A 22,948-nucleotide genomic window follows, 5' to 3' on the forward strand; every position below is an offset into this window, starting at 1 on the left:
GCACAACGGGCACGCGGAAGGCGATGAGGGCCAACGGCTGCACTCTCCAAGTGCGCCAAGATCGGCAGCCCCTCTACATCCCGGCCCAGCTCGCGTCGTCCAACCATCGCTGGTACAACAGCTGGTTCTACCTTCGCAATGACGACGACAGACTTCCCCCCTATACCGGGCGGGTCGTGAAGAGCTAGCCGGAGAAGTGGAGGTACGGCGTTCCGGTGGCTGATCAACCCAAGCTGCGACCGCTCCTAGAGGGACTGGAGAGGCTGCGCAGCCGCGGCCTTACGGCTGCTGTGGTCGTGGCAGCCTTCCACCGCCGGAGGGTGCTGCCGCTGATGGCTCGGCGGCAGCGCTTGTTCGAGATGACACCGGACGAGCCGATCGATGGCGTCCGGATGTCCACCATCGCCCTCTCCGACGAGGAGATTCTACGTCGGGTGAGAGAGATGGTGGAGGGCCGGCTGAGGAGCAGTGGTCTGACCCCATTCGCGATGCGCCCATCGCGGGGGTACCTCTCTCTGGTATGTCACGCGCCGCTGCGACCCCTGAGGCCTCCTTGCTCCTCGCATTTTCCTATTCCCTTATTTGTGTTCGCCGTTCCTGCAGGGGATGAGGGACGTGCGAGCCTCCCCGCCGCCCGTTCCCGAGGACGTAGAGCGGCGGGCGTTGAACCGGGCGCACGTCAAGGCGCAAAAGAAGCGGAAGGACACCAAGGAGGCAAAGCGCAAGAGGAAGAACCTTGAGCGCAAAGAGCTGGAAAAACATCGCCGGCATCAGAGGCACGAGGGTCTCCTGGTGGAGCCGTCTTCGTCACCGTCGTTGTCGGATTCCTCAAGTGATGACGACGAGAACGAGGCGGGGCGGGATATCCTAGACCATCTCCCTGACATCAGGGGGACGACGTTCGGGGCGTCGGCAAGAAGCCCGGCGTTTCCAGGAGGAGGAGAGGACGCCTCGGGACCAGCGATCGCCCGCCCCGGGGCCAAGGCCAACACGCCCGAGGCACGGGCGTTAGGGAAGCGCGACGTCAGCCCAGTGGGCTCGACAGCGGAGGTGGAGCAGGCGGCGGCGGTGGTGACGCAACCACCTCCGCAGAGGGTGGAGGGGGCGCCGGAGTCCGGCGAGGGCCGGCCAGCACCGACGAACGCGGAGGTGGTGCCTCCACCCCCGCCATTGCGGAGGACGAGGGACGCAGTGCAAAAGCGGTCAGTGGAGTTGTAGCATCTCTCGGTCGTCCCTTGGTCGTATGCTGACCTTGTCGGTGCTTTGCCTTCAGCTAGAAGCGTCAGGCGGAAGTGCCCGCCCTGACGCCACGTAAGGCGCTTAAGGTGAGCACCTGCTCCACCGCCCAATGGGTGGTGGAGGCGCAAGCCGCCATACAACATGACGCGGCGTCGGTGAGGGCCGACCCGAAGGAGCCGGTCGCCCAGGGAGAGGCTACTGAGGCGGCCACGGAGCAAGCGAAGGAGGAGGAGCTGACCCACGAGGCCGAGGCCCGCGAGTCAGATGGGGCCAAGGCGCCCTCAGTCGCTGAGGCCACCGAGGGCGCGGCCGAGGCCCCCCGGACCTCCAAGGCCGAGGCGACGGAGGCCGGGGCATCTAGGACCACCGAGGCCGAGGTGGCGGAGGCCGGAGCTCCTGGGACCACCGAGGCCGAGGTGGTGGAGGCCAGCGTGGGCGCGGCGAAGCCGGTGGCCCAGGAAGCGGAGACGGAGGCGGGGCAAGCTTCAATACCGCCCCCGGTCCAAGGCCTGCCGTCGTCGCAGGAGAGTGCCCGAGAAGTGGAGGTCCATTCGATCTCCTCCGACGATACTTCCTGGGGGAAGGAGGTGGCGGATGCTGAGGTGGCTAGCACCGTGGAGTAGCCAGCTCTGACCTCTAGCGAGGAAAGCTCGGCCCTCATGCGGGTACAACCCGAGCCCCGCGGGTGGGATCACCCGCATGTCTTGGCGGAGCCGGGACGACCCTGAGGGGGAGCCTCTGTTCGCCCTCGAGGACGCGGCTGAGGGGGTCGCTGGGGCTCCATCCAGCAATTCCGCCAGCTGGCGGAGCGATCGCTGCGGACAGCGCTGTCCGTCATGGCTGACGATCTGCCCGACGTTGCCCAAGTACACGTCTTCTTTTCTCATGCGGTATCGTCTTTTTTTGAGTTTTCTCGCAGTGCATGACCCCTGTTCTGCCTATCCAGGAGCTTGAGGCCCGGTCCCTCGGGAAGTCAATGTTCCTCCAGCGGGAGAGGGACGTCTGGGACCAGCTCCAGCGGTAGAAGGACTTGCTCGGCCATGCCCACGAGCTTCTGTCGACGCGGAGCGTGGAGGTGGAGGACCTCCGCCTTCGCTGTGCTGATATGAAGGCCGAGGCGGCCACGGCTCAGGAGCAGGCCGCCCCTTTGGTGGCACGGATCAAGGAGTTGGAGGAGGAGCTGACCCGGGTGGCCGTTGAGCAGGACACCTTCAGGTCCCAGGCTAAAGAAGCGACGGCCTCTGCCAAGGCCATCGCTGGGCAGCTGGGGGCAGAGCAGGGTGCGCACCTGCTGACAAAAGGCGCCCTAGCGGAGGCCCTCAAGGTGGCCAAGGCCTCCCGAGCCGAGGCTTTAGTCTAGAAGGGAAAGGCCGAGGGTGAGTCCTGTTCCCCTTGTTTTATTCATTTTTCTTACGTTTGACCCCTAACTCCCCGATGTGATGCAGAGCTAGAGAAGGAGGCTTCCAGGGCGGCCGAGGCCTCTCGGGTCGAGGTCCAGCGTTGGAAAGAGAAAGCCGAGGGTGAGTCTCATAGGCCTTCGCCCCTGTTTGGCTTATTTTCTTTTGCACTTAACCCCATCCTACTTGTCTTGGTGCAGGGTTGGAGAAGGAGGTCTCCCGGCAGCTGAGGCCTCTTGGGTCGAGGTCCAGCGCTGGAAAGAGAAAGCCGAGGGTGAGTCCCGTAGGCCTTCGCCTCTGTTTGGCTTATTTTCTTTTGCGCTTAACCCCATCTTGCTTGTCTTGGCGCAGGGTTAGAGAAGGAGGTCTCCTGGGCAGCTGAGGCTCTGTTGAAGTGCAGGCGGTGCTCGAGGTCGAGATTGGGGAGCACAACGCGCTGCAGAGCACCGCCCATACCACCTGCGAGGCCCTAGAGGATGAGGGGGTCGAGTCGGGCAGCTCCCTTGGGAGCCGCTTGATCGCGTTGAGCGGCCAAGTGCGCGAGCGACTCCGGGGGCGCTGCACATGGGCATCAAGCGCGCCTTGGCCGTCGTCTCCTCGCACTACACCGGCGTCGACCTCGATGCCGTCAGTGACGGCTACGTCTTGGCTGAGGATGACGAGGAGGCCGACGAGGAGGTCACGAAGCTGATGGAGGCGGCTGAGGGCCCCGGCACGACGCTGGCCAAGCTGTTCGAAGAGGAGGTGGTTCCTCCCACGCCGTCCGCCGACGCTGGAGACCCTAAGCCTTGACCTGGGCCAAAGGGGCCATGTAAACAGATTAGGATTATTATCGTACCATGACGCTTGTGGCCGTCGAGTCCTTTTTTAAAGTACTTATGCATCTACGCTTTTTAATCATTTTTTATTGTTTTTCCGAGCCTCTGCCCTCTGTCTCGTTTCTGAACATATCATTTGCAAAAAACTTCCTCGGAACCTAAGCTGCCCCTCGGGGAAAAGGTGGTGAGGGAGTGCCGTAGCCCGAAGGCGTAGGCCGTCTCATGGCTCGGCCGGCCTTTTAGCCCTGAGACAGACTTTCGGCCCTTAGGTTTTTTACAATCGATTTGTTAGAACACGTTAGAGAGTTTGGCGTAGAAATTTATTTGAAAAACGATTAAAAAATGGTGCCTAGGACGGGTTCCCCCCTTCTAGCCCCCGAGGGAGGCTCGGTTCTGCAGAGGCAGAGCTGAGTCTTGTTCGAGCCCTACGGTGGGCACCTCTGTAGAGGCAGAGCCGAGTCTCCCTTGTAGCGTTATCGTAACGCTGATCACCCATCGATAGGTTCGGGAGGGTTTCTCAAAAAATTAGAATAACTAAAGAACGCTTCTTTATTGTATTTTGAGAAACAATGTATACAATGCTTGTAAATTTAAGGGTAGAAGCGACGTAGTTGTTCTATGTTCCAAGCGTTGGTGAGGATTTCGCCCTTCTCGTTGGCTAGCTTGTACGTCCCAGACTTTAGCACTTGGGCAACGATGTACGGCCCTTCCCATGGCGGGGTCAGCTTGTGGCGGACCTTGTTGCTCTGCCTCAGTCTCAGCACCAGGTCGCCCACCTTCAGGTCTCGGCTTCGAATGCGCCGGGCTTGATAGCGTCGTAGGGCTTGCTGGTACTTGGCCGAGTGTAGCAGCGTGACATCTCGGGCTTCCTCCAGTTGGTCGAGGGCGTCCTCGCAGGCAGTGCGGTTGCTTTGCTCGTTGTAGGCCTGTAGCCTCAGGGAACCGTACTCCAAGTCAGTGGGGAGGATGGCCTCAGCCTCATAGACCAGGAAGAACGGTGTGAACCCCATGGCTCGGCTCGGAGTGTTCCTCAGGCTCCAGATGACAGACAGGAGTTCGGCGAGCCATTTCTTGCCAAATTTCTTCAACCGGTTGTATATTCTCGGCTTGAGGCCCTGTAGGATCATGTCGTTGGCACGTTCTACTTGGCCGTTTGTCTTAGGGTGTCCTACGGCCGACCAGGCCACACGGATGTGGTGGTCGTCGCAGAACGTCAGGAACTTGTGGCCGGTGAATTGTGTCCCGTTGTCAGTGATGATGGTGTTTGTAACCTCGAACCTGTGGATGATATCCGTGAAGAACAGCACCGCTTGCTCGGATTTGATTCGATTGATCAGACGAGTCTAGATCCACTTGGAGAACTTATCGATCGCTACCAGCAGATGGGTGTAGCCCCCGGGGGCCTTCTGCAGAGGCCCAACCATGTCGAGCCCCCACACAGCGAATGGCCATGTAATGGGGATGGTTTGGAGGGCTTGGGCTGGGAGATGCGTCTGCCGCACGTAGTACTGGCATCCCTCGCAGGAGCGTACGAGCTTGGTGGCGTCAGCAACCGCCGTTGGCCAGTAGAACCCTTGGTGGAAGGCGTTTCCGATGAGCGTCCGAGGTGCTGCGTGGTGCCCACAGGCTCTCGCGTGCAAGTCCCAAAGTAGGGCTTGGCCTGCCTCGGTGGTGATGCATCGTTGGAGGACGCCAGATGGGCTTCGCCTGTACAACTCGCCGTTGCTGAGGACGTAAGTTTTGGCTCGTCGCGCAAGCCATCGGGCTTTGGTCCTATCTACAGGGAGCTCTCCTCGAACGAGGCAATCAAGGAACGGGACTCGCCAGTCCATGCCCTGGTTGGCCTCGGGAGGCTCTGCGTTGACTTCCATGACCTCGGACTCGGCCGAAGGGGTCTCGGTGACAGAGGGGGCCTCGGGCCCTGCGATGGGCTCGACCAGTGGGCCCTCTTCCGCCGCCGAGGCGTAGTCGATGGAAGGCTTATGGAGGTCTCTGGCAAAGACGTTCGGGGGAACCGGGGCCCGTGCCGACGCCATCTTTGCCAGTTCGTCCGTGGCTTTGTTAAATTTCCGCATGATGTGGTTGAGTTTGAGACCGTCGAACTTGTCTTCAAGGCGACGTACCAGCTTGCAGTACGCCTCCATTTTGGGGCCATGGCAGCTCAACTCCTTCATCACTTGATCGATGACGAGTTGCGAATCGCCTCGTACGTCGAGATGCCGTACTCCAAGCTCGATGGCGATCTGCAAGCCGTTGACGAGGGCTTCGTACTCGGCTGCGTTGTTGGAGGCGGCGAAGCGGAGCCGAATCATGTAGCGCATGTGCACTCCGAGGGGTGAGATGAAGAGCAGACCCGCGTCTGTCCCGGTCTTCATCAGGGACCTGTCGAAGTACATGGTCCAGCATTCCGCCTAGACTTGAGCAGGCGGTAGTTGGGTGTCGATCCACTCCACCACAAAATCAGCCAAGACCTGGGATTTAATTGCTTTTCAAGGTGCAAAAGACAGGGCTTCCCCCATGAGTTCGACGGCCCACTTGGCTATCCTACCCGAGGCCTCCCGGTTCTAGATTATCTCTCCTAGAGGGAAAGACGACACCACGGTCACCGGGTGGGACTCGAAGTAGTGACGCAGCTTGCGTCGAGCCAAGACTATGGCGTAGATCAGCTTCTGGATGTGGGGGTAGCGTGTCTTAGTCTCGGAGAGCACCTCGCTGATAAAGTAAACAGGTCGTTGGACAGGTAGAGCGTGCCCCTCTTCCTGCCTCTCAACCACCACGGCCACGCTGACCACCTAGGTCGTTGCGGCGATGTAGAGTAAGAGGGCCTCGCCTTTGGCCGGCGATACCAGGACGGGAGGATTGGTGAGCAATGCCTTGAGCTTGGCGAGGGCTTCTTCGGCCTCGGGGGTCCCTAAAAAGCGTTCGGATTTTCTTAAGAGGCAGTACAGAGGCCAGCCTTTTTCGCTAAGGCGTGAGATGAAGCGGCTCAAGGCCGCAAGGCATCCCATAACCCTCTGCACCCCCTTGAGGTCTCGGATTGGCCCCATGTTGGTCACGGCCGAGACCTTCTCTAGGTTGGCCTCGATGCCACGTTCCGAGACTATGAATCCTAAGAGCATGCCTTGGGGGACCCCGAAGACACACTTCTCGGGGTTGAGCTTGATGCCCTTCTCTTTGAGGCACTTGAAGGCTATTTCCAAGTCACCGACGAGATCATTGGCCTTCCTGGACTTGACCACGATGTCGTCCACATAGGCCTCGACGGCTCGCCCGATGTGCTTGCCAAAGACATGGGTCATGCACCGCTGGTATGTGGCCCCTGTGTTTCTGAGGCCGAACGGCATAGTCAGATAGCAGTACATGCCGAATGGTGTGATGAAAGAAGTCGCGAGCTGGTCGGATTCTTTCATCTAGATTTGATGGTAACCGGAATACGCATCAAGGAAGGATAGGGTTTCGCATCCCACAGTGGAGTCAATGATTTGGTCGATTCGAGGTAATGGGAAAGGGACTTTTGGACATGCTTTATTCAAACCAGTGTAGTCTACACACATTCTCCACTTCCCATTTTTCTTCTTAACTAATACAGGATTAGCTAACCACTCCGGATGGGACACTTCCTTGATGAATTCGGCCGCCAAAAGCTTCTGCACCTCCTCGCCGATGGCCCTGCGCTTTTCTTCATCGAATCAACGCAGGCGCTGCTTCACCGGTCTGGAGCCGACCCGGATGTCCAAGGCATGCTCAGCGACCTCCCTCGGTATGTCTGGCATGTCCGAGGGACTCCACGCGAATACATCGACATTCATGCGAAGAAAGTCGACGAGCATGGCTTCCTATTTGATGTCGAGGGTGGCGCTGATCCTCAGCGCCCGGTCATCGGGGCAGGTGGGGTCGATCGGGACGAGCTTGACGGTCTCCGTGGGCTCGAAAGTCCTGGCACGACGCTTGGAATCAGGCGCCTCGCTACCAAGTTGGTCGAGGTTGACGATGAGGGTCTCGGCCTCCACGAGAGCCTCGGCGTACTCGATGCATTCGACGTCGCAGTCATATGCATGCTTGTACGTGGACTCGACAGTGATGACGCCGTTGGGGCCCGGCATCTTGAGTTTCAGGTAGGTGTAATTGGGGACCGCCATGAACTTGGCGAAGCACGGCCGCCCTAGGATGGCGTGGTAGGTTCCATTGAACCCAACCACCTCGAATGTGAGGACCTCCTTGCGGTAGTTGGAGGGAGTGCCAAAGCAAACGGGCAAGTCGATGCGCCCGAGGGGTCGCGTGCGTTTCCCTGGCACGACGCCGTGGAAAGGCGCGGCATCACCCCGGAGCTGTGACTTGTCGAGCTCCAGGAGCTCTAGGGTGTTGGCGTAGAGGATGTTGAGGCCGCTGCCTCTGTCCATCAACACCTTGGTGAGCCGGGTGTTGCCGATGATCGGGTCAACAACGAGTGGGTACTGCCCTGGGTTCGGGACATAATCGGGGTGGTCATCCCGATCAAAAGTGATCGCCTCCCGAGACCAGTCAGGGTACCGGGGAGCGGCCACCTTCACCGAGAAGACCTCCCAATGCTCCCTCTTTCGCTGGCGTGTCGTGAGGCACGCTGAAGGCCCGCCAAAGATCATGAAGGCGTTGTGCACCTCAAGAAACCCGTCGTCCTTGTCGTTGTCCCTATCGCTGGCGCCCCTCATCTTGGCATCGTTGTTGGGGAGTCCGAGCTTGGCGTAGTAACGCCGAAGCATGGTGCACTCTTCGAGGGTGTGCTTTACCGGGCCCTGATGGTAAGGGCAGGGCTTTTTAAGCATATCGTCGAAGAGCCCGGGGCCTCTAGGGCCTCGGGGATTCTTGCAATCTACGGCCGCAACTAGACCGGCCTCGAGGACCTCCTGCTTCCCTTGGCGACCCTTTTTCTTTTTCTTGGGGAGGTGGGGAGCCAAGGCCCCGGGGGCCTCGTCCCTCCACTTCCCCTTGGCGTCGTTGTCGGGGAAGATGGCCCCGACGGCCTCTTCGCCCGAGGCGAAGTTGGTGGCGATGTCGAGGAGCGCGGCCGCCGAGGTTGGCACGTTCTGGCCTAACTCTCAGACTAGGTCTCAGCAGGTGGTGCCGGAGAGGAAAGCCTGGACAATTTCTAAGTCGTCGACGCTGGGCAACTCGGTGCACTGCTTGGAGAAGCGGCGGATGAAGTCTCGGAGAGACTCGTCCGGCCCCTGGCGACAACTCTTGAGGTCCCAGGAGTTCCCGGGGCGCACGTATGTGCCCTGGAAATTCCCGACGAAAACCTTTACCAAGTCGCGCCAGTTGTGGATCTGCGAGGGAGGGAGGTGTTCGAGCCAGGCTCACGCCGAGTCCGACACGAACAACGGGTGGTTGCAGATGATGAGTAGGTCATCGTCCGCACCGCCTAGCTAACAGGCCAGGCGGTAATCAGCCAGCCAAAGCTCAGGATTGGTCTCGCCGCTGTACGTTGTGAGGTCGGCCGGTTGCCAAAACCGGGTCAGGAAGTGAGCGCTGCGGATGGCCCTGCTAAAGACTCGAGGGCCAGGTGGCCCAGGAGAAGGACTGCGGTCCTCCCCACTGTCGTAGCGACCGCCTCGGTGTGGGTGGTAGCCTCGAGCAGGCCCCTCATTGTCATGGCGGCGTCGCCTGCTGACCGCATCGTGGTCGCCTTATGCCTCGCGTCGGTCGCCAAGGCGATCGTGCACCGAGGGGGCCAGTTGGCCGTCGGTGCCCGAGCGGGCTCGGGACGAACCGAGGCCTCCCTATCCTGTCGAGGCGATGCCGTGGGAAGTTCCGAGGCGCCTCCGCGCCGTCGAGGCGAAACTTTCGGCCTGCTGCACCGCGACAGTCTCAAGGAGGTCTCGGAGCTCGCTGTGGGCCCGTCGCCCCTCCATGGTAGAGGGCTCGGGCATCGTCCGGAGTAGCATCGCCGCTGCCGCGACATTCTGGCTAGCGCGATTGAAGATAGGGGGTTGCTCGCCCCCTTCGTCATTGTTGATGCGGCGGTTGACATCGCGAGCCCTCCGCCGGGCTGCTCCGCCATCACCGCGACCCCACTGTTCTCGCTCGAGAGTGTCTCAGAGCTGTTGCAGAAGGAATCGATCTTGTTCGACATTGGCCTGAAGCTCACGGAGCTGCTCCAAGTAAAGGCGTCGAAGCTCCTCGTGGGCGGGGTTCTCGTTCCGCGCCACCAGGGGCTCGACGCATGGAGGTGTGGCGTCGCCTGCCCCTTCGCGGTGCAAGGTGCGGTTGCCTGCCCCTTCGTCCTCATCGCTTGCTCTCGGCATCCCGAGCCCGATGTGGAAGCACTCACGAGTGGGGTCGTAAGTGCCTGAGTCATCGAAGTCGGAGTAGCCGAAGCAGTAGTCGCTCGCGGCCAGGAAGCGACGCATGGCTTTAGGGTCACGAAGCCCGACGAAGTCCGCTCCGACCCACGCCTCGTCCTCCTCCGAGGAGTCGGCGCGGGTGTGGGTCGAGGTAGTGGCATCGAGGTCGAGGGCGAAGCGTTGGTGGCATCTTGAGTGCTCCGCGTGAGCGGAAGCATAGGCGGAAGCGTAGGCGGCGGCGACATTAGTCAACTCGAAGGGGTACGGGGACGACGCCATCGCCGGAGTCGACTCCTCAGGAGGTGGTGGGGCAGAGCTTGATGACGAGACGTCGCTACGCGCCACCGGCGTCTTTCCCTTGCCCAGACTTAAGCTGGACAGGTCCCCAACCAGAGACTCTGTACCAACAGCCGGGCATGGGGTACCGGCAGAGCGCGGTGCGTCGCCCTGAGCTTGCGCGGTGTCGGGGTGGTCCCGCTCACGTTGTGCCTGGCGAGCACGATGAGAGCGGTGGCCCGGGCGCCGCCTGCGCCTGGGCTACTGGTGCGTGGTGTCGTCTTCAGTCGGTGGGGTTCTAGGTGTGAGGAGTACCATATCGTACTCACATCCTAGAGACATGAACTCTAGGCTCCCGAACCAGATCACCATGCCGAGATGCAGTGGTCGTACAGGGTCTACCATCCAGAACTTGTTGGGATGACAAAGCTGACATGTAGTAGAACCCCTACCTGGCGCGCCAACTATCGGTGTTTTGGACCGGCGAGCCCTCAACCAACTAGTGAAAATGTACTGCGTGCCCCTAATCCTGGATGGTGATGCAAAGAGACACAAGGTTTATACTGGTTCAGGCAATAGGTGTCCTACGTCCAGTCTGAGAGATCGATCTTGTATTCCTTGCACCGAGGTGCTTATAGTAGGGGTTTACAAGCAGGGCGAGAGAGGGAGCTAGTCCCAGGTCTCTGCGTGGAGCGGTGTGGGTTGCTTGAGATGTTGATCTCAGGCAGCGAGGAAGCGTGCGTATTACAGAGTGTTGCGCATTGTTTGCGTGTGTGTGTGTTTGAATCTCCGTCTGTCTGTGCGTGCGTCTATGCGTGAGTTCGAGAACTCGTGAGCTCGTCTTCACCTCTCTGTGTCTCGTGTCTCTCTAGAAACGGCCCCGGTCTCTCCCTTTTATAATTGAAGGGGGGACATGGGTGATACATGTGTTCGCTACGCGGCGTCTTGTGAGCGGAGGTGGCGTGTTCGAGCTTGTAGCATGTCACTGTGGCGGCATGGTCGACGGAGCGGTCTTGTCCTTGATGTACTAGAGCGACGCGCCGGTCACGCCCGATCCTGTGCGACGTGGGAGCTCCAGTGATAGCTTGACGTAGGGCATGATGGACGACGTGTTGATCGCTGTATGTCAACAGCGTAAAGAGCCGAGGCTCAGTTGGTACAGAGGCCGAACCATCGTGGGGGGCTCGGCGGGCGCGAATCCCGAGGCTACCGAGACCCTGAAGCGAATTGCAGAGGCTCGGAGGGAGCAGTTGGTCCTGTGCACTGATTCCGAGACTATAGGGACCCGGACTTGACTCCCCACGCCGCGTTGTCCTCGGAGCAGAGGTTAGGTAGCACAGTGCAGTACGGGTGTCAGTCGTGGGCACAGTGTCGAGCACAGCGGCCGGTAACCCCTGCCCCGTCCTGTCCCGGATGGCATGGTGTTGATGCGACTCCCATCTCGTCGGTCACTCTGCTGTGTCGAGTCGTCGTTCGGCTGACGTCGCGGGAGTGGTTGGTCGCGTTAGTTAGACGTGACGTTCTGTCAGGGAAATCGGTCGAGGCGGAGGCGACGGGGTTGTCGCTGAGCCGACCTCGAGCGAGGCGGAGAATCGGCACCTCGTCCGAGACCTTACGTGCGAGGCCTCGATCGAGACGAAGAATCGGTTCCCCGTCTGAGGCCTTACGTGCGGGGCCTCGAGCGAGACGGAGAATCGGTTCCCCGTCCGAGGCCTTACGTACGGGGCCTCGAGCGAGACGGAGAATCGATTCCCCATCTGAGGCCTTACGGTTTTATTTTGGGCCGAGCCCGCTTCGGGTGGGCCCGGATTTTGCTCGAGGTGGGCCGAGCGGTCCAGCTGAGCCTCGGATAAGGTGGGGGTTACCGGTGGTTGTCCCTTGGCTTTGATTTTTGTAGGGTCTAAGCGATTTTTTTGGTTTTTGCTTAGGGCACCCCTTTTTATGGTACCCGACAATATTATAGATGCATAAATGTGCATTACATAGTATCTTTATGATCCATAAAATGGTAAATAGAGTCACATATATGTTCTTGAATTTCTTCAAGAAATGTAGTGGCTCATATTGATGCTATGACCAATAGAATTGATAATAATTCTCAAGTTATCTCTATAGTTGAATAACTAAGGCAAATGTGCCAAGTCTTGTTGACATCAAGAGAGAATTATTTGTACGCAACATTGGATATAGGTTATGTATATGTAGTCAAATCCAACTGAGAATGTTTTGTTTAAGTATTGCCATATCCGTTGTTAAGAGAAAAATACTCCTCTTAGTTGTCATCTTGGAGTTTCCATATGAAAACCATATTGACGGATATCTCTATAATTTTAATTGGGTACATTTTAAAATCAGAATACAAGAATGGATTCATGATTATTATTTGAGTACCAATAGGGAGTATGATAGTAGGATGACCAAAGCCCACTATCATGACATCGCGTCAAGCGATTAACAAAATATTTTCTTGTCTCTATGTAAGAGTTTAGGAATATTTTGCTTCCCTACGTATAGAGTTTATGATGTAACTATCCACTAAGCAAAATTCCTCTTTGCATTTGGATTGACTACCGTATAAGTCTATATATAGCATGAAGAATATAATGACATTCTTTGTAGATATATAGATTACATACAAGTTAATTAATGGAATATCAAATGTGATGGCACATTATTGTGATATTCATTGAAATTGATGACAACATTTTATATTACAACATCAAAATGGGACATAGATACTAGGTATCTTTGTAAATGGAAAACAAATTTGGTCTCCAAAATGGATAAGCGAAGTAAATTCGATGGTCATGTTCTCCATGCTCATAAGACCCACTTATTAATTAAGTGTTTGGTTGCTACTTGGTTTTTTCATAAAACTTGTTGTGAACAGCTAGCCTTCCTGATGGTGTCAGATTGAAGATAGAAGTGTGCTTCATATCTTTATTATTGAGCCGAATATTTATGTCCAATGAATTTGTAATACCGATCAATTAAATGTTTCAAGACATAACATTCCAAGTTGTGTGGCTGTAACATACACAATTGGGACAAAATATGATTCTATCATATTTAGGAAATGCCTTGACCCTAAAGAATGCATGGGGCTGCTATTTCTTTTTTGCGTTAAATCTTACCATTAAAGTTCTATGGATGGCATTATTACATGGCATCGAACTTGTTATGATTCTGAAAATTCAATATACTTCAGATGATAGAGCATCACTATAATGCTAATGATGATTCCTAGATAAGAGATTATCATACACTTAGACCTGAAGTAATGTAGGAATTAATCTAGAATATATATGGTAAGTCGCGGGAATCCCAAAACGCAATATAGAGGATATTGAGAACAACATATTTCTATTCTCAAGTGGACTTAAGATCCTAGAGATAAAGTTGTGGCCAAACTTAGTCGGCATTGGGCAGAATAACTGCCTTGTGTTGTTCATATCGCCCATTAAGAACTAGCCATATAATGCTTCGATTTGCACCCATTGAGATACACATACGTGTGATATGGATGTATATGGTGCTTTATTTTAATAAAACTCCATATTTAAATTGATCATAAGTGGTGATGCTCTCTTATGAGGAGCATCAAATATTGATATGAATCCATAGAACATCAGGTTTAACATTACGTCCATTGACCATGCTAGATAATAGTGACCATCAAGAGCAAGAGATCAAACTCTTTGCTGGCTATTATTCTAACAAGGTTTAAACCATAGATTTTCTGAATTTACGCTAAAGGCAAATTTAAAATTGCTATGATGATGTTGTATTAATTAATGCAAAATAAATAGGAGACAAGATCTATCTCACTAATAGTGTAAACCTCATTTATGTTAACACATTAGAGGTAGTCATCATAAAGATGTAGACCTCTAATAATATAGACATAGTCTGTTAAACAGTAGACGCCAAATGGTGTAAGCAATTTGTATAAACACATTTTAAGGTAATCATCAAAAGACTGATGTAGACCTTAGTTAATCCACAAACGAATTGGGTACACACGTTGAGGATAGTCACTAAGAACTTAGTGTAGATCCTACAGCAGCAACTATGTTGCTACCTTGTGTATGGCCCACATACAATATGAAATATTTGTGTTATATACAAGTAATGAGGTAACACACTTAATGTATTTTGCATTAAAAATGTAAGCACTATGAGCTTTAAATAATAAAGCTTAAAAGGGCTTATCATGAAATGAAAATTGCAAATAACAAAGTAATTACAATAATAAGGTCATGATAGTAATACTACATGTTTATTGGGTTTGCCATTTTGAACAAACACTTTGAACATGCAATGTTAATAGCACATATTTATTGGGTTTGCTAATTTAGACAAACGCTTTGAACATGCAATGTTAATAGCACATGCTTATTGGGTTTGCTAATTTGGACAAACGCTTTGAACAGTACTAAAAAAATCTAGAAAACATAGGATCTGGAAAGCGAATTTATAGTGATAAATTCATCTGCAGCAATACATGTCATGATGCAATTCTTGATGACATATGGGTCTCAAACATACTTATTTACAAGAGGTAAATATTATGCATCATAATGCATTTTAAATCTAAGGTATAAAATGAGCATTTACATGAGTTAAATATAGTACACCGTAGTATGTTAAAACCTGAGGGCTTAAACATAAATCAGGAATACATCAATAATCTGTTAGGATTATCATGTAATTCATAGAAAATAAGACGAGGTTTGTGCATTTCTGCACAACCTTATCCAATGCACGGAGGAATGGACGGTTTTCCCGTCGGCCGCGTCTCTTGGCCTCCGGGCAGGCGCCTCTCGGCCGCTTCCATGGTGACCGACCACCGCCGGGCTGGCCTCTAGCTGCCGGCGCAAGACCACAGCGAGGCGCGAGCGCGGGAACCGCCGGCCGCTGCGGGCGAGGCGCAGGCGTAGGGCCACCTCCGCGGACGCGAGAGGGGCCACAAGCCGTCCAGGTCGTCGGGGCGCCACCACGGGAAACAACAGTCACAGGGCTCGCGTCCAGCCACCGCCACGGGGTCGCAGCGGGGCGCGGGCCGGAGAAACCGGTCATGGCGCAAGGTCGTAGGCACGGGCCACAGGCCACCATCGCCATGGGCGTGTAGGCACCGTGGGCTGTGACCAGCCTGGTGCGCAGATCCACCGCGGCTGGTTGTGCGCACAGGCCGCACGACTGGCCGGCGCGCGCAATTGCCATCGGCGTAGCCTACGGACAGGCGCGACAACTCCCACCGGCCAGATGTGTCCGATGCTAGTGAGGGTAAAATCGGAGGGCAGTATCTACCGATTTCTTAGAGGTAAGAACATCTCAAATTGGGGGAAAAACATCGATACATACCGTTCTTGTATTGAGGCTTGCAATCCACGTTTCTTTTCCCTTCGTTCTTCGACGTAGGCCTCTTCTCGAACCCTTCCTAGAGAAAGGAGTTCTTGCTGTTCGTCTCTTCCAGGAACGCCGATGGAGAAGCGTCTCCATTGCCATCAACATTGAGTTCTTGATTCCAGTGTGTTGATGGCCCTTGTGCCTGTCTTGTTGTTGGAGATGACAACAGCAGTCTTGCAGCGGAGACGACGTGGGAGAATCTACATCACTGGCATCGTCATCCTCCTGCCTTCTGGATCATAGAGCATCGTGCTGATAACGTGTTAAAGCGTGAATGGAAATGAACAGATTTGGGAGAACTATCGCTTTCATTAATCTTGGAAATATATTTATACAAGTAGAGGAATGTCACAAAGGGACACGACTGTTCCCAAAAGACATGTCCTTTGAAACTAAAATTAACTGTCTAATCCTATCCACTAATCCTAACCTTAATGGATAAGATCACTTGTGAAGAGACGTCTGTTCGTCTATAGACGTCCGTTCGCGTATATGTGTCATTTCACAACATAGACAACTTACTTATCTTGCTTGTGTCAAATTTTCATGACAATAGGCTAAATGGTTTGCTAGTTATAGCTGATGAAAGTTGATCTCCAGAAATGCTTATTCTATGGAATTTCTAAATAGATCTAAGAAATTGCTTTGTTTGACCTTGATAACCGTTGAATCATCTTAGACTATAAGAAAATTGTAGGCAGTTTTATAAACTTTCCATAAAGTCTAAGATCATAGTATTTGATTGAATAGAACTCTAGATATGGCCAAAATAACTAACTGTTGTTTACAGCCCAGAAAATGACTAAGTCAAATTGTAATTGTTTATCTTATGTGATGCTTGTGTAGCTGCTTAGGCTAATTGAGATTAGTTGTTAGCTACAGATTCTAAAACTCTTACCGATAATTAACAACTTTACCTTAGGTTACTAGAACTTAATGAGTGTATGTTTCTTGTACTATATAAGAGATCCACCTACTCATTAAAGATCAACTAGAAGAAAGTTATGCATCTACTTGGTCAACGAATGTTAAACTTATCATACATCTTACGGAAAATCATGCTCATGCGTATATACTTCATCATGTCGTCTCATCTCTTATGCATTTATGATACTCATTTGTGCATATGCATGTAATAGGTTCCCCGAAAAAAGTGACGCTACTCGAGTTCAAACCCGAGCATCAGGACGAGCAACAGGCAGCCCAGGATCAGGAGGTTCAGACAGGAGTCAACGTGGAAGATCTTCCTGAGTGTCCTGATCACCAACCTTCCTCGTATCTGAAAGGAAGCCCCGGAACATTTTAAGCCTCCTATGTTTTCTAAATATCAACTTGAATCCTTTTGTGTTGATGCATTAAGTACTAAGAGTTGATTAAAACCACTTGCTACATATACTTTCTTTGTCCAAACAAATATATCTTGGATCCTATGCAGGTCCAGGATTGAATATATGCTTAGTCATGCTTAGTCCAATAGAAGTCGAATGATTTTCTGTCACCTACAAATAGAAGTCGAATGATTTCCTATCACCTACAAGATATAGGTAGATATTTGATCACTGTTGGCTATAATTACTATTGTAGAAATAACTATGTGTTAATGAATAAAAGAAAATATGACGAAATTGTGATATAGAAGCAAGGCATGTCTATTTATCTCTGTCTGTGTCGGTTAAGGACCGATTCGCTGTACGTTCTCATGTCATGTTGTACACATGCCTAACACTTAGTTGGTCGGATAAACCGTTCCGACCACAAAGCCGAGTAGCCCAACTCAGACCGAGACCCGATAAGTGAAAATGCGCACACTAAACGAAGTAAGAGTGTACGGGGAGCCAATGGCCTGAATCCAAGGATAGACCGGGCCTCAATTTCCTAACAGACTGATAGTATCTCTGAGGGTACGACGTTGATCGGACTCGCGACTATACCTGAGTTGTACCAAAGATGACCCAACACGACTCCGACGGGAAAAGTATGATAGTTTGATCGCTTCAATGATTGTTATTATACTTGTGCTCTTATAAATTGAGCGTTTCTATTACAACTGCAATTCTCACCTCCTCTTGATCCTTGGCGGCGGCAAGGATCATATCCATGTCGAGTTCTTCCACTGATATAAAAAGTAGCAAAAATTGTTGATTAAATAAACTAATAGCAAGAGTTGTAACTGATGCATAATGTGTTTATTTGTTCTGATTAAGAAAATCTTACAATGTTTTGATTACCTATGTTGCATGATGCATTCGTACATGGCCTAAAGGTTACGAAGATTGAAGAAACCCCAGAAATACTGAACATCTGAATATGAAAGCAAAGGTCCATTGTCTCCCCAACACAGGATATTAGTAAATGATAAAAAATAAAGAGGTATACAGTCTGTTCGTTTCGTCGTAAACGATCATGGATTATTTACTGCTGGCTGGTTTAGTGTGAGAAAAATACTGTTCCAGCTTATAATCCACGATCATATACGAGCAAGCGAACAGACTAATGATTATCTTGTCCTGCATTGTACTAAGCATGTAACCATCTAGTGCTCCTATATGGCTAGACACACCAGCTGTGCAGCAACGAAGAAACCACCCATAGAAGTAGGTGGACCAGGAGAAGGACCAAAACACATAAGGAAAAAACAAAGACAGAAGATAGATGTACAACTAGCTGAAACAGAGGCGCCCATTATGGCCACCGAGATTATGAATCTCGGTTGAATAAGGTTGGTGCTAGTAGAAGCGAATGTATACTTTCAGTCCAAAAGTAGAAAATGGAGAAGCAGCAAAACGAGCAGATAGAGGTGAAGCTATCATAATTTCAAAACATAACAAAATGGAGAGGTAGAAAAAAGAACAGAAAAGGAAGCTATGACCATTTCAAAACATGACAAAATGAGGGTTCTAGGAATTTGCCTATTGCTTATGACACAAATTAACCAAGCAAATAAGTGGGTCCACAAGAGATGCAGGTGAGGCCCTCCATGCTCCAATCCTTTTCTTTTCACATTAACAGCAGATATGATCATACATCAAATTCACAAAATTGCGAGCTATATACTGGGGTGCGGCGAGAACAGAATCCAACTGAGATAATCAAAGAAAAAGGGAAAATACATGCAGAAATGTCAAGGAACAAACTGGATTTGCAAGGTGGAGAGAGATGGATAGGAATAAATACATCATTGGCAATGGGGTGTGCTCCTAGGACAACCAACAAATTATGTGAAGCAAATACATCATCCACAATGGACTTATGGTCAGTAACAAACACACAAATTGTAGCAACTAACGAAAACAAAACAACACATGGAAAACACAATTGCTAAGATATAATGGCATAGTCATCACAAAACTAATGCAAATAGAAAGAATTATGGAAGGATGAATTAATTAATCATCATTGCACAATTACATTGTCTCAATCTAAAAAAAGGTCATCATTGCACATCCCCAAAACCTCAGTAGATAACATGAAGAATGAAACAATTAAGCATCATTGTATAGTGGAGGATATCAGCTGTGCGCACGATCCGCACATTTAGAAACAAAAGAGCGGCAGGAGCCGACGGACTTCTAGGATAGGGGGGCCAAGATCCTCGCAGTGAGGAGAGGAAGCTGAGGGAAGGGGTGGGGGAGAAGGGGAGAGAGCACACCTCCGCCATGCGCAACAGACAAGATGAAAATGGGAGATAAAATGAACTGAACATGAGAAGATAAAAGAAATGTAGTCAAAAGAAAATACAACAGTTGTGGATCAATGAGAAGCTGGAACAGAGAGAAAACTAAGATTAGGACTACACATGCGGGAGTAGCAAGAAGCAGCAACATCCATAAATATAGGACCAGAACTCTTCAGTGAGCCATCAAGGCCAGCTTTCAACATACAAACGAAAAATATGAAGCATGTTTTCCTATCACTGCTGCAATCCGCTACAGATCATGAAATAAGCACCTTCAAATAGTGCTGCATGTGGATATAGTATTGTTGTATCAAGCCAATCACTGTATCAATAAAACAAGAAGTTATAACTCTACAAATCAGGCAATGATCACCATCAAATAAAAAATTACCCTTTTTCAATTCATATTCAGAGGAAGACATTAATGACCAGCAACAGGGAAACTGGAAATATGAGATGCTAACGTGAACTGGGAGCTTTCTAACCTTTGTTTAGGAAACAACACATGGTGCGATAGTATAGAACAGAAAGCCAAACATGATACCGGGACATCTGGCCAAAGGAAATAAAAAGGCATCAAGACAGAAATGGAAATCAAGCGAACGAACCTAAGCAAATAAAGCTGTCAGCAATTTTCAGAAAAGGAACCTAGGAGGAGGAGGCAACAACGGCATAAGCATAGCTGCCACTAGATGTATGTTTCATATGATATGTGATCCACTGAACGAAATCGATGCTAAATTTGTAGATGGCTAGTTCAAGGCAAGTCTATATATTAAACATAGGAGTAAGAAAAATGAATAACACATCAAGTTACATGTACAGGTAATAATTGCCTAAATCTCATTGAGTAACATCTGAGAAGTTTCCTTTTGTTCACGTTAATAACCTGATTAGGCTCATTAAAATATGTTTCCTGCCTCAATTCGGAACACAGGAAAACATATTTTTACTAAGGGAAACTAAACATAGTTTAGCTATCAGTCCGTGTCACCCCACACGTGGGGAAAAAGGTCGTGTGGATCCTTATGGGCAATATATACCGATTATTAGCCATTGAAAGGCACCAAAAAATAATTCTAATGAATTCGAATTTATTTTACACAAGAACTTTACCCCCTCCTGATCAAGATCAACACCTATAAGTAGCAACAGTTATAAGATCAACACGTGTGGTAGAGACACACCACCAGGCACCACGCCACACATCTAAAAAGGCAGGAAGGAAGATAGACCAGGCATAAGCAAAGGAACTCACCAACACACCTTCCAATGTTATCAGTCTGCACAGATGGATTTGCTAGAAAAACAACCACTCCTCTTAATTGACTCCCTTCACCACACAGCACAGAGGAAACAAGCATCAGGAACCATGAAACAGAGGCAAGATATTCGAAAACCCCGAAGAGCACAAGATTGCGCAAGAAATAAGCAGAACAAGGGATTTCTTGGTGGCAACAAGGCCCAAAAGGACTTATGTCTTGCAGCAACAGATGCGGAAAGGAAATCAAAGTTTTTCTTGTTTGCAATGTAATCCTTTAAAGCAGGAAAAAACACAGAAGAAGCACAAGAGCAACCAAAAGGCGAAAAAAATATAAGCTATAAAGGTGACTATTTTTTTTAGTCCAGGTACGAAACCAACATATGGAGAACTAAAATGGAATAGGAAATGGATACAGGCTTACCAGGCACCAATCACTGTGGTACAATAACTCTGATTTCCCTAGCCTATACTCTGCACAAGACAAGGCAGGAATGTAAAATTTAATTGGAGATCAAAGCACCAAGACAGAAAAACCAAAAATAAAATAATACAACCAAGAAAGTGATGTATGTTACTATATCTATATGTGTAGACATATATGCAGGTACATAAGCTGCAACTAAGAAAGTGATGAAAAAACTATCAATCTTGCATTAGCTCCTATAAGGAAACCAAATAAATAGCTCAAAAACTGTAGTACGTGTACATGTCTCAGGCAATGGATAGTTGAAATTCTGAAAACGATGTATACAACATTACTGATGTAAGATTATAGAGGGTCCAAATGATCATGGAGGTAGCACACTACTCACTATGAACTGGAAAAGCTAATAGGAAAAGGCTGGCTAACCACTGTCACCTCAGGTTACTGATTGGACAGTGAACTGCAACGAACAGAGTAGTTAGCCCCAGATGACCTCAAGAAGGAACTTGTATAAGGGCATGGAACCTGCAATGCAAAGAAATATGGCACTGCACTGAACAAAGGCATGGAACCTAAATTGTGGAGTAGCAAAAGCAATAAAAGATATACCAAAATGCACTCGTCTGTGGCAATTGTCGTTCCCTGACGTCTCATTGTGCAACCCAAAAAAGTGGAGTAGAAATTTAGCACTAATGCATGGTCCTGCTCCAAAGAACAGAAAGTCAGCAAAGCCATGTACAGAGCAGGTTATAACAAATAGGCTGCACCAAAATTGTGAACCCATAATAAATTGTATACTTCACCATGAACTGAATCTAGGTACTCCATAACAATGGGTGCCAAAGCACATCCTGTGGCATAGCATGAAGGTAAAGAACTTCACAACATGATGTACTATGCAGCACTGGTTGTCGAGTAAGCACAAAGGGCACATGCATGTAAACAACAAAGGCACCATTAGCAGTTAGAGGGAAAAAACATCTTACATAGAACATGTATTCTAAAGAATAGAAAAGAAAAATAAAGCTGTCTTGGAGCATCAAAAAAAACTTTTGAGCATGAAGCATCCAAAAATTTTCATTAGCCCAATAGCGAACTCATTAATTGTTCGAAGAGGATACATGATAAGAGCCAGCATCTTTGGAACGTATACCACCACAACAGGTGAAAAAGAAATCATGAACCTATGAATGCTTGCCACTACAATAATACTCAAATTGCCAGCTGAAGACATTAGGCATTGCTGCTGCAATATTTTTTTAGAGCAATACATTTTCTCCGAATTGAAAAAAAAGAAAGGAAATTACCTTGGTTGACCTGAACTTGATTTCAGCAGGGTAATCGAAGGAGGCGAGGGAACCCTTGGTGAGGCCATTGGAGCCCATGAGCAGGACCAAGAGCCGCATGTAGGCCCGCCACGGGTTCACCATGTACTTCACCATAAAACCCTGCAGGCGTATCGGCGCCAGGTACGCGAACCCCTGCACGAACGTGAAGTACCAGCAGCGTGGGGAGGGGGGGAGAGGCGGAGGACGACGCGAGGGAGAAGCGGAGGAGGCAGAGCCTGGCACGAGGAAGAACCGCTGTCATCATCAGAGACGAGGTGGCCCCGGCACGGCCACAGCCGGAGCGCCACCCCTCGCTGCCGTCGGCTCCTCAGGAGGGCACTTGCTGTGCCGCCCCCTTCGGGCCCGGCATGCCCTTGGGCGGGCTGCCGTGGGGGGCCCGCCGTTGGAGGGCGGAGGGCGGCGTGGGGGAGCTGGGAGAGGTGGAGGACGGCGCGACGGAGGAGCCGAGGAGGCAGAGGGCGGCGCGAGCGAGGAGCGCGGAGCCGTCGATGCGGGAGGAAGAAGCGGAAACGACGGCAGGGGTGGGGGGGAGGGGGGGTTTAAAGTCAAATGTGCATCGTTAAAACAAGATCAGACGCTGTAAATTGTCTTTGCTACCGTGGATGCCCTGAGAGGTCGCCGAGCTTCGGAAGAAATTTATTTATTTATTTATCTTGCCATCTTTGCATTGAGTTCAGATCAAAGTAAAAACAAATGCGAGAGGCAGCGGAGACCCCGAAGTGAAATCTTGCACGAACATTCACTACGGGATACTAATTAATTACCGAATGTGATAA

The 22,948-nt window shown here is 50.7% G+C and overlaps 1 protein-coding gene and 1 long non-coding RNA gene across 9 annotated transcripts; one reads left to right on the forward strand and one right to left on the reverse strand.

The window, feature by feature from the left end:
* The first annotated feature begins 392 nt into the window (after positions 1–392).
* LOC136461045 (uncharacterized) lies at positions 393–1,862 on the forward strand. Its single transcript, XM_066460519.1, has 3 exons — positions 393–518; positions 604–1,191; positions 1,278–1,862. Exons 1-3 carry the CDS (start codon positions 393–395, stop codon positions 1,860–1,862), a joined length of 1,299 nt encoding a protein of 432 aa, XP_066316616.1.
* A 14,368-nt stretch (positions 1,863–16,230) lies between these two features.
* Positions 16,231–22,667, reverse strand: LOC136538531 (uncharacterized). Of its 8 annotated transcripts, none has more exons than XR_010779365.1 (8): positions 22,131–22,667; positions 21,627–21,727; positions 21,259–21,525; positions 20,821–20,870; positions 19,621–20,468; positions 17,688–19,457; positions 17,520–17,572; positions 16,231–16,738 (listed from the first exon to the last, which is right to left on the reverse strand). It is a non-coding gene; the product is annotated as an uncharacterized lncRNA (long non-coding RNA). The 8 variants fall into 8 exon arrangements; XR_010779369.1 differs by lacking the exon at positions 16,231–16,738 and having other exon boundaries at positions 17,166–17,572; positions 21,259–21,348; positions 21,433–21,525; XR_010779373.1 differs by lacking the exon at positions 16,231–16,738 and having other exon boundaries at positions 17,166–17,572; positions 21,250–21,348; positions 21,433–21,525.
* Positions 22,668–22,948: the final 281 nt, after the last annotated feature.

The sequence above is a fragment of the Miscanthus floridulus genome, chromosome 1 (assembly GCF_019320115.1).
Source record: "Miscanthus floridulus cultivar M001 chromosome 1, ASM1932011v1, whole genome shotgun sequence".
NCBI lineage: Eukaryota > Viridiplantae > Streptophyta > Magnoliopsida > Poales > Poaceae > Miscanthus > Miscanthus floridulus.

What these genes read in the sequence shown, in the direction of transcription:
- LOC136461045 (XM_066460519.1), top strand. Translation starts at nt 393, where the DNA reads ATGTCCACCATCGCCCTCTCCGACGAGGAGATTCTACGTCGGGTGAGA. An exon ending in CGCGGGGGTACCTCTCTCTG is followed by an intron (nt 519 to 603) that starts GTATGTCACGCG and finishes CCGTTCCTGCAG; the next exon opens with GGGATGAGGGACGTGCGAGC. An exon ending in TGCGGAGGACGAGGGACGCA is followed by an intron (nt 1,192 to 1,277) that starts GTGCAAAAGCGG and finishes GCCTTCAGCTAG; the next exon opens with AAGCGTCAGGCGGAAGTGCC.